General features: G+C 35.2%; 1 protein-coding gene across 10 annotated transcripts in view; it reads right to left on the bottom strand.

The window, feature by feature from the left end:
- The window catches only part of APC (APC regulator of WNT signaling pathway), a 121,879-nt gene that overhangs the window by 45,165 nt on the left and 60,068 nt on the right, over positions 1-16,646 (bottom strand). For 9 of the 10 annotated variants that reach the window (XM_019799602.2, XM_019799606.2, XM_019799608.2 and 6 more), the window contains 2 exons: positions 15,270-15,378; positions 12,571-12,684 (listed from right to left, as the gene is read on the bottom strand). In XM_019799602.2, the coding sequence (XP_019655161.1) occupies positions 12,571-12,684; positions 15,270-15,378 (223 nt within the window). The remainder of the gene's footprint in view (positions 1-12,570; positions 12,685-15,269; positions 15,379-16,646) is intronic. The other variant, XM_019799607.2, reaches the window with a different exon arrangement.

The raw sequence follows: 16,646 nt of genomic DNA, 5'->3' as shown, positions 1-16,646 counted from the left end.
TCCCCAAAATACCTCCTGCAGCTAAACATTATTTTTACTCCCAACACTAGGACCACAATGACGTTAGAGCTTTTGCTTTCCCACTATCCTAAGACCATTAAGTGAACACAAAGCACCTACTATAGATGGGACAACATGGAACTGAAACAATGTGGGAAAAGTATTCTTACAAAAAGCTAGATTTGGGGGCACCTGGGTGGCTCAGCCAGTTAAGCCTCCAACTCTGGGTTTCAGCTCAGGGTCTGTGCTGAGCTCTGTGCTCAGTGGCTCAGGGGAGAGCTTGCTTAAGATTTTCTCTCTTCCCCTGCCCCCACGACCCCGCTCTTGTGCGTTCTCTCTCTCTCAAAAAAAAAAAAAAAAAAAAAAAAAGCTAGATTTTGCTTTAAATTAATTAACACAAGCGGAAGTGAGAAAAACCAAATCACTTGTATATGAAAACCTTGTAAATTTAAATTATTTTAATTTCCTTCATGACAGCAAATATGTAGGTTTTACAAACAAGTACTGCCAATGTTATATCATTTTCTGTGGTAATTCTACAGTTGGCATCTTAATATTGAGGCACCAGAAATTATAGAGTAGCTGTTTTGATGGGGGGAAAAAGTGTTAGAGGCTAGATGGAGTCATTTCCAAACTATTTCTGATTATGTGCCCCCTCAATAGAAGATTCCTGAGTGCATATATCTCAATAAATACTAAAAGAACTGAAATTGTTTAAGTATATAAAGTTTAAAAACTTCCATATAAAACCTACCCACTGATAATATCTAGTTTTGCTTAAATACAATGTCCCTATGATTTTATTACACAGTAAAAACAACTTATTGCTGCTATTATCCAATGTCACGATAAACAACCACAGAAAAACTAAAAATTGTGCTCACCAAAAACAAAAACCCCAAAACCAAATCTTCCTTCTTCCCTCCCTCTCTCCCTTCCTTCAGAACACTACAACTATGCTGATTCTCTGCTGTGACTGTGAAAACAGTGAACTTCAGGTAGGTGATGTTCTCTAATTAACAAAGCTTTCCACATCTAATTTACTCATGAAAACATGCTGAAGGAGAAATGCCTAAATTTTTGGTAGCTCTCTAAATATACTGCAAAGACGAGTGAACACCTCTACAACCAGATGATAGACATTTTCTGGCTTTACATGAAAGAAAGAAACTATGCACAATTAGCTCTGTATGTTTTCCTCTTTCTCTATGTAACAAGCTCCCCTCCACCAATAAAACCTTTTTTTATTTCATTTAGTTTTTCATTTTCACTCCAGAATAGTACACATACAGTGCTAGACTGGTTTCAGGTGTACAATATAGTGATTCAACAATTCTACACACTGCTCAGTGCCCATCGTTTTCAGTACACTCCTTAATCCCTATCACTTACCTCACCCACTGCCCCGCCACCTCCCCTCTGGTAACCATCAGCTTGTCTCTATAGTAGGAGTCTTGGTTTGTCTCTCTCTTTTTCCCCTTTGTTCATTTGTTTTGTTTCTTAAATTCCACATGAGCGAAATCATACGGTATTTGTCTTTCTCTGATTTATTTCACTTAGCATTATACTCTGGTCCATCCATGTCACTGCAAATGGCAAGATTTCACTCTTTTTTAGGGCAGAGTAATATTCTATTCTATATATACACCACATCTTCTGTATCCATTCATTAGTTGATGGACACTTGGGCTGTTTGCATAATTTGGCTATTGTAAATGGTGCTGCAATAAACACGGGTACATGTAATCTTTTGAATTAGTGTTTCATATTCTTTGGGTAAATACCCAGTAGTGCAATTACGAGATTGTAGGGTAATTCAAATTTTAACTTTTTGAGGAAACTCCACACTGTTTTCCAGAATGGCTGCACCAGTCTGCATTCCCATTAACAGTGCAAGAGGATTCCCCTTTCTCCACATCCTCATCAACACTTGTTTCTTGCGTTTCTGATTTTGCCCATTCTGACAGGTGTGAGGTGGTATCTCATTGTAGTTTTCATCGGTATTTCCCTGATGATGAGTGATGTTGAGCATCTTTTCATGTGTCTGTTGGCCATCTGGATGAAGATGGAGAAATGTCTGTTCTTATCTTCTGGCCATATTTTCATTGGATTATCTGGTTCTGGGGTTTTGAGTTGAGTAAGTTCCTTATATATTTTGATACCAACCCTTTATCAGATATGTCATTTGCAAATATATTTTCCCATTCAGTCAGTTGTCTTTTAGTTTTGTTGACTGTTTCCTTCTCTGTGCAGAAGCTTTTTATTTTGATGTAGTACCAACCTTTTATTTTTGCTTTTGTTTCTCTTGCCTTAGGGGACTTATCTAGAAAAAAGCTGCTACAGCCAATGTCAGAGAAATTACTGCCTATGTTCTCTTCTAGGATTTTTCTGGTTTTAAGTCTCACATTTAAGTCTATAATCCATTTGGAATTCAGCTTTGTGTATGGTATAAAAAAGTGGTCGTCTAGGGGCGCCTGGGTGGCACAGCGGTTAAGCGTCTGCCTTCGGCTCAGGGCGTGATCCTGGCGTTATGGGATCGAGCCCCACATCAGGCTCCTCTGATATGAGCCTGCTTCTTCCTCTCCCACTCCCCCTGCTTGTGTTCCCTCTCTCGCTGGCTGTCTCTATCTCTGTCAAATAAATAAATAAAATCTTTAAAGAAAAAAAAAAGTGGTCATCTTATTCTTTTTTGTGTTGCGGTCCAGTTTCCCCAACGCCATTTGATGAAGAGACTGTCTTTTTCCTGTTGCATATTCTTGCCTCTTTTGTTGAAGATTAACGGACCATATAATTGTGGGTTTGTTTCTGGGCTTTCTATTCTGTTCCATTGATCTATGTGACTATTTTTGTGCCAGTGCTGTACTGTTTTGATTACTACAGCTTTGTAGTATAACTTGAATCTGGAATTGGAATACTTCCACCTTTTCTTTTTCAAGATTGTTTTGGCTATCGAGGTCTTTTGTGGTTCCATACACATTTCAGGTTTGTTTGTTCTAGTTCTGTGAAAAATGCTACTAGTATTTGGATAGGGATTGCATTAAATGTATACATGGCTTTGGGCAGTATGGATATCTTAATATTTGTTCTCTCAATCCATGAGCATGGAATGTCTTTCCATTTCTTTGTGTCGTCTTCAATTTCTTTCATCAGTGTTTTATAGTTTTCAGAGTACAGGTCTTTCACCTCCTTAAGTTTATTCCTAGGTATTTTATTATTTTTGTTGCAATTGTAAATGGGATTGCTTTCTTAATTTCTCTTTCTGTTGCTTCATTATTAGTGTGTAGAAATGCAACAGATTTCTGTACAGTGATTTTATATCCTGGAACCTTACTGAATTTGTTTATTAATTCTAGCAGTTTTTTGGTGGTCTTTAGGGTTTTCTATATTCAGTATCATGTCATCTGCAAATAGTGAAAGTTTTACTTCTTCCTTATCAATCTGGATGCCCTTTATCTCTTTTTCTTGTCTGACTGCTATGGCTAGGACTTCCAGTTTTATGTTAATAAAGTGAGAGTGGATATCCTTGTCTTGTTCTTGATCTTAGGGGAAAAGTTCTCAGTTTTTCCCCACTGAGGATGATGTTAGCTCTGGGTTTTTCATATAAGGCCTTTATTATGTTGAGGTGTATTCCCTCTAAACCTACTCTGCGGAGGGTTTTAATCATGAATGGATGTTGTACTTTGTCAAATGCTTTTTTTTGCACCTACTGAAATGAACATATGGTTTTTATCCTTTCTCTTATTAATGTGATGCATCATATTGATTGATTTGTGAATATTCAATCACCCTTGCATCCTGGAAATAAATCCCAGTTGATGGTGGTGAATGATTTTTTTATATGTATTGTTGGATGCAGTTTGCTAATAGTATGTTGGGGAATTCTGTATCCATGTTCACCACAGATACTGTTTTCTTTTTCTAGTGTCTTTATCTGGTTTTGGTATCAGGGTAATGCATGCCTTGTAGAATAAGTTTTCCTTCCTGTTCTGTTTTTTGGAATAGTTTGAGAAGAGGTATAAACTCTTCTTTATATGTTTGGTAGAATTTTGCTGTGAAGTTATCTGGTCTGGACTTGTTTGCTGGGAGTCTTTTGATTACTAACTCAATTTCATTGCTGGTACCCAGTCTGTTCCAATTTTCTATTTCTTCCTGATTCAATTTTGGAAGGCTTTATGTTTCCAGGACTTTATCCATTTTTTCTAGGTTGTCCAATTTGTTGGCATATAATTTTTCATAACATTCTTATAATCTTTGTATTTCTGTGGTGTCAGTTATTTCTCTTCTTTCATTTCTGATTTTATTTGAATCCTCTTTCTTTTTTTTTAAATGAGTCTAACTAGAGGTTTATCAATTTTGTTGATGTTTTCAAAGAACCAGCTCCTGGTTTCATCAATCTGTTCTTTTTTTAAGTTTCTACTTTATTTCCACTCTAATTTTTATTATTTCCTTCCTTTTGCTGATTTTGGGTTTTGTTGTTCTGTCTTAGCTCCTTTAGGTGTAAGGTTAGATTTTTTTATTTGAGATTTTTCATGCATCTTAAGGTAGGCCTGTATTGCTATAAACTTCCCTTTTAGAATAGCTTTTGCTGCATCCCAAAGATTTTGGACCATTATGTTTTCATTTTAATTTGTCTCCATGTACTTTCTGATTTTCTATTTGATTTCTTGGTTGACCCCATTCATTGTTTAGTAACATGTTAGTTAGCCTCCATGTTTTTGTGGTCTTTCCAGATTTTTTCTTGTGGTTCATTTCTAGTTTCATAGTGTTGTGGTCAGAAAAGATGCATGGATTGACTCTGATCTTTTTGACTTTGTTGAGACTTGTCTTGTGGCCTAATATATGACCTACTTGGAGAATGTGCCATGTACACTTGAAAAGAATGTGTATTTTGCTGTTCTAGGATGGAGTGTTCTGAATATATCTGTTAAATCCTCCTAGTCCAGTGTATCATTCAAAGCCACTGTTTTCTTCTTGATTTTCTGCTTGGATGATCTGCCCACTGATGGAAGTGGGGTGTTAAAGTCCCTTACTATTACTGCATTATTATCTATCACTTTCTTCGTGTTATTAACTCCTTTAAATACTTGGGGGCTCCCATGTTGGGTCCATAAATATTTACAATTGTTAGATTTCCCTGCTGGATCATCCCCTTAATGACTGTATAGTGTCCTTCTCTGTCTCTTGTTACAGTCTTTATTTCAAAGTCTATTTTGCCAGATATAAATATTACTATCTCAGCTTTCCTTCCACATCCATTTGTGTGATAAATGCTTCTCTGTCCCTTCACTTTCAATCTGCATGTGTCTTAGGTCTGAAATGAGTCTCTTGTAGGCAACATATAGATGGGTCTTGTTTTTTAATCTATTCTGTAACCCTACGTCTTATGATTGGAGCATTAAGTCCATTTACATTCAAAGTAATTACTGATAGGTATGCATTTATTGCCAGTTTGTTACTGGTTTTATGGTTGTTCTTGTAGTTTTTTTCCATTCCTTTCTTCTCTTGCTCTCTTCTCTCAACTAGCTGGCTTTCTTGAGTAATATACTTGGATTCCTTTCTTTTTATTTTTGCATATTATTGGTTTTTGCTTTGTAGTTACCATTTGGTTTGTATGCAACATCTATATACAAAAGTCTGTATTAAAATGATGGTCGCTTAAGGTTGAACCCATTCTTTACTCCTCTCCTTTCCATATTTTAGGTATATGGTATCATACTTTACATCCTTTTATTTTGTGAGTCCTCGGTTTTTTAAAAAAATATTTTATTATTTATTTGCCAGAGAGAGATAGAGCACAAACAGGGGGAGAAGCAGGATCCCTGCTAAGCAAGGAGCCCGATGTGGGACTCGATCCTAGGACCCTGGGATCAAGACCTGAGCGAAAGGCAGACACTTAACCGACTAAGCCACTCAGGTGTACCCCTTTGACTGATTTTTTAATAGATATACTTATTTTTACTACTTTTGTGCTTCCTACTTTCCTTCCTCTTGTGTATGGTCTTTCCTTTCCACTGAAAGAGTCCTCTCTGAACTTTTCTTGTAGGGATGGGTTAGTGGCAATGAATTCCTTTACTTTTGTTTGTCTGGGAAACTTTATTTCTCCTTCTCTTCTGAATGATAGCCTTGCTGGATATTCTTGGCTACAAGTTTTTTTCTTTCAGTACTTTGAATATATCATGCTACTCTTTTCAGGCCTGCAAAATTCTGCTGAAAAACCCACTGATAGCCTTACAGGGTTTCCCTTGTATATAACTGGTTTCTTCTCTCTTGTTGCTTTTAAAATTCCTTCTTCATCACTACTTTTTGCCATCTTAACTACATGTCGTGGTGTGGACCTCCCTGGGCTGATTTTGTTGGGGGATCTCTATGCCTGCTGGATGTAGATTTCTGTTTTCTTCCCCAGATTCAGGAAGTTTTCAGCTAATATTTCTTCAAATAAATTTTCTGCCCCCTTTTCTCTCTCTTCTCCTTTTGGGATCTCTATAATGTATGTTATTATGCTTGATGGTATCAATGAGTTCCCTAAGTCTATTCTCATTTTGCATAATTTTTTCTCTCATCTGCTCAGCTTGATTACTTTCCATTACTCTGTCCTCCAAGTCACTGATTCATTCTTCTGCTTCTACTATTTATTCCATCTAGTGTATTTTTACTATTTTGTTTAATGTGTCCTTCATCTCTGACTGGGTCTTTATCTCATTGTTAAGGCTTTCACTGAGGCCCTCCACTCTTTACTCAAGTCCAGTGAGTATATTAATGATCACTTCTTTTAATTCTCAGGCATATTACGTATCTCTGTTTTGCTGGGGTCTCTTGCTGTGATTTTGTCCTATTGTTTCATTTTGGACACACTCTTCTATCTCCTCATTTTATCTAACTCTCTGTATCTGTTTCTCTGTGTTAGGAAAGACAGCTGTGTTTCCTGCACCTGAAAGTAATGGCCTTATGAAGAAGAGGTCCTGTGGTGCCCTGCTGTGCAATGTCCCCTGTTCCCCAGAACCTGGTGCTTTAGGGGTGTCTCCTATGTGTGATATGTGTGCCCTGCTGTTGTGGCTGAGCTGCTTTTTCCTTCAGTCCAGTCATCTGCTATGGCTCTCTCCTGCTTGTTGTGGACAGTGTCTGGTTCCTGTAGTGGTAGTGGGCCAGTCTGGGGATGCCTGGGACATGAGTTGGGTCAGACCAGAGGCTTGTTAGAGACGCAGTAGCACCAAACTGCTGTGTCCCCTGTGTTGTCTGGAAAAGCTTTTGTTGGTGGGTGGGACCTGCAAAGCCCTTGTCTGCTTCCAGCCCCCTGCTGGGGCCTCCTCTGGTATGTGTGGTTATCTTCCCCTTTCTTGGGGTAGAAGTTACTTTGGAGCGTGCTGGCCACTGCAGGGGCTGCCTACACACTACCAGGCCTCTGGCACTGCCAGCAAGCTTTTTGTGCCGCCAGTCCTCTGTGGGAGGGGTCCTACAGTGGTGGGACTAAAGCCTCCTGATGAGCTCCTTAGAAGCACAGCCCAAGAAGGGGGGAACGGTCCATCAAAAAAATCTTAAATTAAAAATTTTAATATTTAGAAGATGAAAGCAGGGAATTGTATCTAATATTCCTCTTGATTTCTGTATTGCCAATATGTCACTAAATCTTGAAATCGTTCTATGTCTTGACACCCACTATGGTTGAGGATTTCTAATAACACAACCCCTGTACCTTCTGTTTCTCAAAATGAAAATGAAAGAAGCCAGTAGTATCTCTTTCCTTTTTTTATATGATAACCTTGAATATTGGTGAAACTATGCTTAATAACAAGTGCTTAACAGTTCAGGGTAATGTACTTGGTATGACATTTGAAAAACTAATTTAAAAAAATTGTAAGAATAATATAGTTCAATACATATTCAGGATAACTCTCAACAAACTGGGAATAGAAGGTAAATTCCTTAACTTGAGGAAGGGTATCTATCAAAAACTGAGTAAACAACACACTTAACAGTGAAATTTTAGGAGGAGTCCCTTTAAAGTCATAGTAAGACAGAGAAGACCAGTATCACTGCTTCTTATTTAAAGATGTATTAGACTTCTTATGCAATATAAAGAGAGGAAAAAAAAAAAAAACAACCAAGCAACTGAAAAGGGCAAAGAAAATTACTGTTCTTTTGCAAACAACGTAAAAAAAAAATGCAACTACCATATTTGACAGATTATATGGAAAATGCAAGAAAAATGCAAGAAAATCTTAAACTACTGAGACAATTTAATTAAAGAATTCAGGAAGGTCACTGGATACTTATTACTTAAATGTAATTTAGTAATTATAGTAAATCCCATTCATAAACAGTAACAAAAACTATATGATTTCTAGTAATAATAAAAAAAGACATATAAAATCTTTATAGAAGATATTACAAAACTTTATTGAGGGACATAAAATTACAGCTAAATGAATGGAGATAAAAATTAATAACAACACCTAATATATATTGAGTGTTTACTATGTGTCAGATTCTAAGTGCTTTTACATGTATTAACTCATTTAATCCTCACATTTCAGTTTAGCATTATATTTTACCAATGAGAAAACTGAGGCAGAAAATTTACCCAAAATCAGTGCTGATAAGTAGCAGGTCTGGAATCAGAACCCAGGAGGTCTGGCTCCAGAGTCATTCCTTTCAACCAAGAACCAATCTTTATTATGTAAAGAAAGGAACTCTCTTCAAATTAATTTATAAATTCAATGTGATTCTAATAAAAAATGTATCAAGCTTTTCTTTGAATTAGAGAAGCTGAAACTAAATTTCAAACAGAAGAGTAATGAGACAGAATACAACCACAATTTTACAAACAAAAATAGGAGAACTCACTCTACCAGGTACCACGATTTATAAAACTACTGCAAATAAAACAAATGTGGTATGACTGCAGGCACAGAGAATCTAAAAAAATTTAGTGGAATAGAGTCTAGAAATATCAAGCAAATATAAACTTAACATATGCCAGAGATGGCATTACTAATCAATAGGGAAATACTGAGGTATCAAATAAAGATAATGGGTAATTTAGTTAAAAACATAAATATTGGGGCGCCTGGGTGGCACAGCAGTTAAGCGTCTGCCTTTGGCTCAGGGCGTGATCCCGGCGTTATGGGATCGAGCCCCACATCAGGCTCCTCCGCTATGAGCCTGCTTCTTCCTCTCCCACTCCCCCTGCTGTATTCCCTCTCTCGCTAGCTGTCTCTATCTCTGTCGAATAAACAAATAAAAATCTAAAAAAAAAAAAACAAAAACATAAATATGCACATATCTGTGTATATACTATTATAGGTAATTTATCACATATTAATAAAAGCCAATATATTATTTAAAATCTAAGTTATATATTAAATAATTACATATACATACATATAAAAATCACATATACTTGTGTGTATCTTTGTAAAATTAGATCCTAATTTTACAATTAGGTCTTTAATTCATCTCCAACATGCAGTTACGTAACTGCATGTTGGAGATGAATTAAAGACCTAATTGTAAAAATAAAACATTAAAACTATTAGAAATAATAAGAGGATAATTTTATGATTCCAGGATAGGAAAAGATGTGTAAATAATTCATAGAAAGCACAATTATGGTGATATACTTAATTTGGATTTTGCAGGGAGGGGCTGTGATTTGTATTATCTATAACATAGTGGTATCAAGAGGATATTAATATATCGCTCAAATATTTAAGAGTAAGACATTTAACATAATAGAAAATGGGAAAAAGATGAATAACAGAATATCCAAAAGTCTAATAAATATATGAAAAGATATTCAACTTCAGTAGTATTCAAGAAAATATAGATTAGACAACAAGCTAATGTTTCATTGCCCACCAACTGTTAATTATGAAGTCTGACTCACAAGTGCTGGAGACATACAGAAGAAAAACGATTCTGACATACTACTAGTAGAAATGTAAATCGATAAAATCATTTTGAGTGCAATTTGGCAAACACTAGTTCAAAACGCTCACACCTTATAGCCAGCAGTGACGCTTTTAGGTATATACCCTAGAGCTGAAGTCAGCAAATTAGGGCCTATTAGCCATCTGTTTTTGTGAATTAAGTTTTACTGAAACACAACCAAGCCCATTTGCTTACATATAAGCATCTATAGTTGCTTTCCTGCTACAAAGGCAGAGTTGAGTAGCTGTGACAGAGACCATATGGCCCACAAAGAATAATATATTAATTTTTTTAATGACTCTTTAAGAAAAAGATTGCTGACTCTTAACCGAGAGATTCTATGCATTTTTACAAGAATATGTTTATCAGAGTTGTTTAAACAGTGAAAAATTAAAAACCTAAATGTCCATCAACCAGGAAACATATAAACTGTATTATCCATATAATTACAAAAAATTATGGTAAAATGGAAGCGTAAGGAACTTTCACCCTACCAAACCCTAGTCCCCAAAAGTAAGCTCTATTAACAACTTGGTGTACATTTTCCCAGCCTTTGCTTTCATGTATATAGGAAAGTAGGGATCACCATACTAGATGCCCAAATGTGTGCTGAACAAATAAAAAATAAATAAATAACCAAACTGTTAGCAGGGACAGCTGAAGATAGACAATCTCACACAGGCATGGGCAAGAGTGGATTTTATTTTGAATTTCACTAAATTGTTTACCAGTCATTTGTATGTGTTTACTAATCATCTGCATTTTTTCAATAAGTTGATTACAACCATTACCCATTAAAAAGAGTTGCCTTTTTCTTATTAGTTGTAGGAATTCTTACACTATAGGGATAGTGACCTTTTCTCTTTTATGTGTTAAAAATATTCTCCCTTAGTTTATCTTCTGCAGAATGTTTTAAAATTTTATGACAATTAACATTTGTTGTCCTATATTTTCTTCCATTAATTTTAGGTTTATTTTTCACATTTAGATATTTAATCCATTTGTAATTTTTCTTATACAAGATATGAGTTAGGGATCTAATTTAACTTCCCCCAAATAGGTACCTATAGTTGTACCTATATATTTACTGAGTTGTTTACCATTCTTCCCCAAATTCATACATTTTTAAGGTACGTGAGAAAGATAAATCCTGAATTCAAATATAGTGAAATTTATCAGTCTTTTCTTTTAAAAATAGTGTTTATGCCCTGTTTAAGAAATCCTTTTCTACCCCAATATTAGAAAGATATTCGTGTATATTTCTATTGAAAGGCATATTTTTATTTATTTTTTTAAAGATTTGTTTATTCTAGCGAGAGAGAGAGAGAGAGAGAGAGAGAGAGAGAGAGAGAGAGAAAGAACGGGAGTAGGGGAGGGGCAAAGGGAGAGGGAGAGAATCTCAAGGAGACTGCCTGCTGAGCAGAGCCTGCCGTGGTTGATCCCAAGACCCTGAGATCATGAGCTGAGCCAAAACCAAGAGCCAGACACTTAACTGACTGAGCCACCCAGGCCCCCAAAAGGTTATTTTTAAAGTTTTACTTTTGGCATTTAAGACATTAATTTGAATGGAATGGGGGTGAGAGGAAATTAACAAAAAGTATATTATATATATGACTTATAGCATAACTAACTAACATGGAATATATTAGTTGAGCCTCTAGCTTCATTGTGAAACTAACAGGTATGGACTACAAAAGGTACCATGTACCGGTGTTTAAGCATGTCCTTAGTCTACCACCATACTGTAACGTAAAATGAACACACATTATGTTTAGGAAGCTACCGCATAAAGGGGAGAGACTATACTTTGAGGATGTACAATGTCCTGTATTTGTGATTTTAAAACTATGAATAAACTGTTTTAGAACACAAAAATGTATTTATAGCACACATACAAATGTATGTATTCCCTTTTATTTACTATTCCCTTAAATAAAATCTTCCAAACAATGTTTTCTTACCAGTTTGTCCTAAAAGTTTTCTTTTTTTAAAAAAAATGCCCATACTTGCTTTAAAATAGAAAAGGTAAACAGTAAAGCCTCCTCAGGGCTTAAAAACATCAGCCAGTAATATACTTTTGTAAATACAAGGCTCTAAGTTCAATAATGTATGAAAATGCTTGGCAAATAGAAAAGCTATTTAATATTCTTTCTTGACATCAGCTGAGGGCAGAAATACAGGAATGTTCTCCATCCAACTCATTTCACCTTTCCCATTATTCTCTATCTTTCCTTAAATGAGGACTTCCCTTTTTTGCATACAACTTAAAGAGCAATGAAATATTCTGAATGTTATTACACATACGTAGATTACAAGAAGTAAAAATCTCAAAGGAGAAGTGAAGTTAGCTATCAGCTACCAGATGACCAGCATCTAACCCTTTTTCTCTCTCACAATTCCAGGACAAAGCAGAACAGTATCAGGGAAATGAAATATGGCGGAGGCAGAATTATGTGAAGATTGGTTATGTTGCCCAGCAGCCATGATAAGTTATTATTTTGAAACAGTGCCAAAGTGAAGGTAGACTTATAAATATCTTTAATAATAAAATTTAATCAATGTTAACAGAGCTATAATCCATTACATTCTTAATAGCTCTTCTCTAGCCTGTGCTGTTTTATAGTTTAACAATAAATAATTTACCTGCGCTCTTTTTTCCATATCCTGGCAAGTACCTAGTTGTTCTTCCATTGCAACTCTGATTTGCCTTGCTTCATATTCTAATTGTCTTCTGGTCATATCTGTTTGTAAGGAAAACTAAAACCACAAATTAAATTGAAATGTTAATACCTCATGTTATGTGCTTATCAGTAAAAGCAAAAAAGCATATAAATACCAATAAAGAAAATGAATATCAGATATGTAAGTTATTGAGCATAACAAGATTATTTTTTTACTTCAAGGAGTCCTAAAATTTGATTATAGGTGCTGGGCTCAGTCTGGGTCCCTGATGTGAAATGCTCAGTTGAAACACTTCAACTGCCCCATAGCCACAAATGGCTTTAAATTGTACTGATAAACTTAAAATATATAATTGGTCCAGTTAGGTAGGGTTAGCCTTCTGTAGTTCCCATCTTCTGCACTGAAGAGGTACTACTTTAATTATTAAAAACTAGCACAATAATATGGACAACAAGCAAAATCAAGAAACAGTCCATCATCCTTAAGTTTATACCTCAATTTAAGGATTGTTATAAACGTGCAGACTAAACAGAGAAAACCTCTCCATTTGTAAAATGAAGAAAATGGGATAAGGAAAAGCTTTTATTTAATACAGATAATCATAAATTGCAAAACAACACAAACTTTTTGGTAAGAATCCAAAAGTGAAAAGCTGAAATAAACAAAAAGAAGTACTTCTTCCTGCAGGGGGTGTTAAATTCATTCAAAAATCAATTAACCCTCTGATTAAAATTCCAGGCACTGAGATAACTGGTAGGCATACAAAAGGATGAAAAGGACAAAGTAATGAAACTTATAAACACATGCACCAAGAGGTACTAATAGCTAAAAGTCTGATTAAATAAAATGATAATGGGCCATGAAGGAAATGAGAAAGTGCAATAGATTTTTTATGCTGTATATACTCAGCTGTGTGAGACATGTGTCTGACTCAGCATAACATTCTGTGGGTCCACGGATTCCAAATTGCACTGTCAGTTAAGTCAGGGGAGCTCTCACCCTCTTCCCTTGCAATAATGCAGATGACACTCTACAGATAATGTATTTCTATAGGTATACCCAAATTATAGGTTACAACACAGATGAAAGTCTGTACGCTATCTCTAATTCCCAATGAGCCAGCTTTAACTCCACTTACTTATCCTTCACTTCCCAAAACCCCCTGCAAAAAAAAAGTTGAACATGACAAAGTATGTTGTAATAATGTGGTTTAGATCTGATGTTTTAAAAGTAATGTCTAATATCTTGATAATATTTCTACAGGGAAGTGTTCTTAACTTTCTTCCCAATATAAATGCAAAATTTGTGAAATTAAAAAATATTTATGACACACAAGAAGTTTACACTTGGCAATGCTGCCAGATGGTCTATAATGTCTTATATAGCCTATTAAATAAATGTGATTATTTAATAAATACAGGAACAATTTATTTGACAACTCCTCTTTGTTGCAGGTATTAACCAACTGCTCTCAAGTTATCACATACATCTGAGCTCTTTCCTAAACCTGATTGCATGCAGACAACTGGACTTTAAATTTTGTATATTCTAATTATCAATGTGAATGATGAGCAAAACTATGCTTAGGTATTTTTTTATTTAAGAGTAAAAATCCCACAAAACCTTCCTGAGTTCCTAATCCTTGTATGCCAAGAACTCTTCATTAACTGTTCTTTCACAATCTGGGTCTCTTTAACTCCCAGGAAGACGTCAAGGACATTGTCAGGAAAAGGGATCCTTTCTCTTCCTCTCAAAACCCTGTCTGATTGTTCTAGGAGACTATGCACATAAGCTTCTGGTTCTAGCTCTGCCAGACAATGACCACTCAGGAAATCTGGCTAAGTACATGTTTTGAAAATGTTCCTTCTTTCTACTTTTGTTTTTAATTTATTATGTTCTCTCAAAAGTGCTACTATTAGAAAATGAAAAATCTAAGCTAACAAAGGATAATATATTTTAATTACCCTATTTTTTTCTTTTAAAAAAATTGTAAGAAATATTTATGGACAACAGTTAAAATATAATCTTGCTTAAAATTATTAATGTACTTCAGAACATTCAGATATGTTCTTACACGTATCACTCCATGAATAAAATCGCTGACATGAGTGTTTGGGTGGGGAAGGAAAGGCTGACAAGATTAAATTCTTTTTCACATAGTTATATTTGCAAAACAAACACATTTTAGTACTTGAAAAAGTCCTAAGATCCTTGACAAAAGATTTTGTCATTTATAATAATGGGAATAGCACTCAAATTATCTTTAAAGACGCTTTTATTGGAAAAACTATATGGCATGTAATGTGGTTCAAAAGATAGATGGTAATAAACATTTCTACAGAGTATGTTTGGTAATTCAACAGACAATAAAAAATCAGTTGCTTGTCTGAATCCTGAGTCCTTTAGAATTCAAACTTGATATATTTTCTTAATTGGAGGCTTAAAATAAGTATTTGCTTGAGCATAGTGTAGTTTTGTCACCTTAAACAAAAAATTCATTAATTATTATATATTTGAGTTTAAAGTTAGATAAAACATACTACAGTTTACAAATAAGTAAAAATGCAATTATCCTCAATTTTTTAAATGAGTAACACAGATACTTTTAAAAGATCAAAGTTATTAAAGTCTAAAATAGATCATAATGCTAAGTTACTTACATTTTCGGTTAAAGGGAGACTATCTATTCTTTTAGTGAGATTCTGAAGTTGAGCATAATACCAGTCTTTTTCCTTTTCTTCTTTGTCAAGATCAGCAAGAAGTAATGATCTGTTTTTTAAAAAAAGGTAAGTTTACACAATGCTAATAGAGTACATAACAGTAATTCTTATCAGCTATAATTGTCAAGTTCTCTATTTCAACTAAAGTATTAATAATGAATAAGTGGAACAGTTACTTATTTTGGATTTTTGAAGGTAGGAGTCAGAATATTATAATTATTAAAATTTGAATAATAAAGTTTTTACTTTTTCACCTAAATAAGATACTCAACATCCTTACTAGAATATTTACATTTCAACCAAAGGCTTTCTTCACTTTATTTGCAGTCTGAGAATATGATGATGGTTTTTACAGAAAAAAGTAGATATAACAACACCCAAAATTAATATCAAAATAAAAAGTATAACAGAGGAGTAAAGAAAAGCAGTAATTACACAAAAAACAAACACAGAGTATAGGAAGCCTCTGCAGTGGACACAGACGTGGCTTTCAACTTTCTTTAATAAGAAATACTCTGTCACTGTGCATTTCTCCAAAGAAGACATCCAGATGCCCAAGAGACACATGAAAAGNCCTCTGCAGTGGACACAGACGTGGCTTTCAACTTCTCAGCAGCCAAAATAATAAGAAATACTCTGTCACTGTGCATTTCTCCAAAGAAGACATCCAGATGCCCAAGAGACACATGAAAAGATGCTCAGCATCACTCATCATCAGGGAAATGCAAATCAAAACCACAATGAGATACCACCTCACACCTGTCAGAATGGCTAAAGGCATAAACACAAGAAACAAGTGTTGGCCAGGATGGGGAGAAAAAGGAATCCTTGTGCACCACTGGTGGGAATGCAAACTGAAGCAGCCACTGTGGAAAACAGTATGGAGGTTCCTCAAAAAATTAAGAATATGAAAACACTAATTCAAAAAGATACATGCACCCCTATGTTCCCTGCAGTATTATTTACAATAGCCAAACCATGGAAGCAATCCAAGTGTCCATCAATAGATGAAAGGATAAAGAAGAACGGATATATATGTATGTATACCCACATCTTCTTTATATATATATACATAAAGGCATACCCAAATACACACACACACACACACACACACACACACACACACACACACACTATGGAATATTACTCAGCCATAAAAAAAAGAAATCTTGCCCTCTGCTACAACATGGCTGGATCTAGAGAGTATAATGCTAAATGAAATGCATCGTCAGAAAAAGACAAATACTGGGGCGCCTGGGTGGCGCAGTCATTAAGCGTCTGCCTTCAGCTCAGGGCGTGATCCTGGCGTTCTGGGAT

Source organism: Ailuropoda melanoleuca, chromosome 3 (assembly GCF_002007445.2).
Source record: "Ailuropoda melanoleuca isolate Jingjing chromosome 3, ASM200744v2, whole genome shotgun sequence".
Lineage (NCBI taxonomy): Eukaryota > Metazoa > Chordata > Mammalia > Carnivora > Ursidae > Ailuropoda > Ailuropoda melanoleuca.
This window is presented reverse-complemented; position numbering and strand designations above follow the sequence as displayed.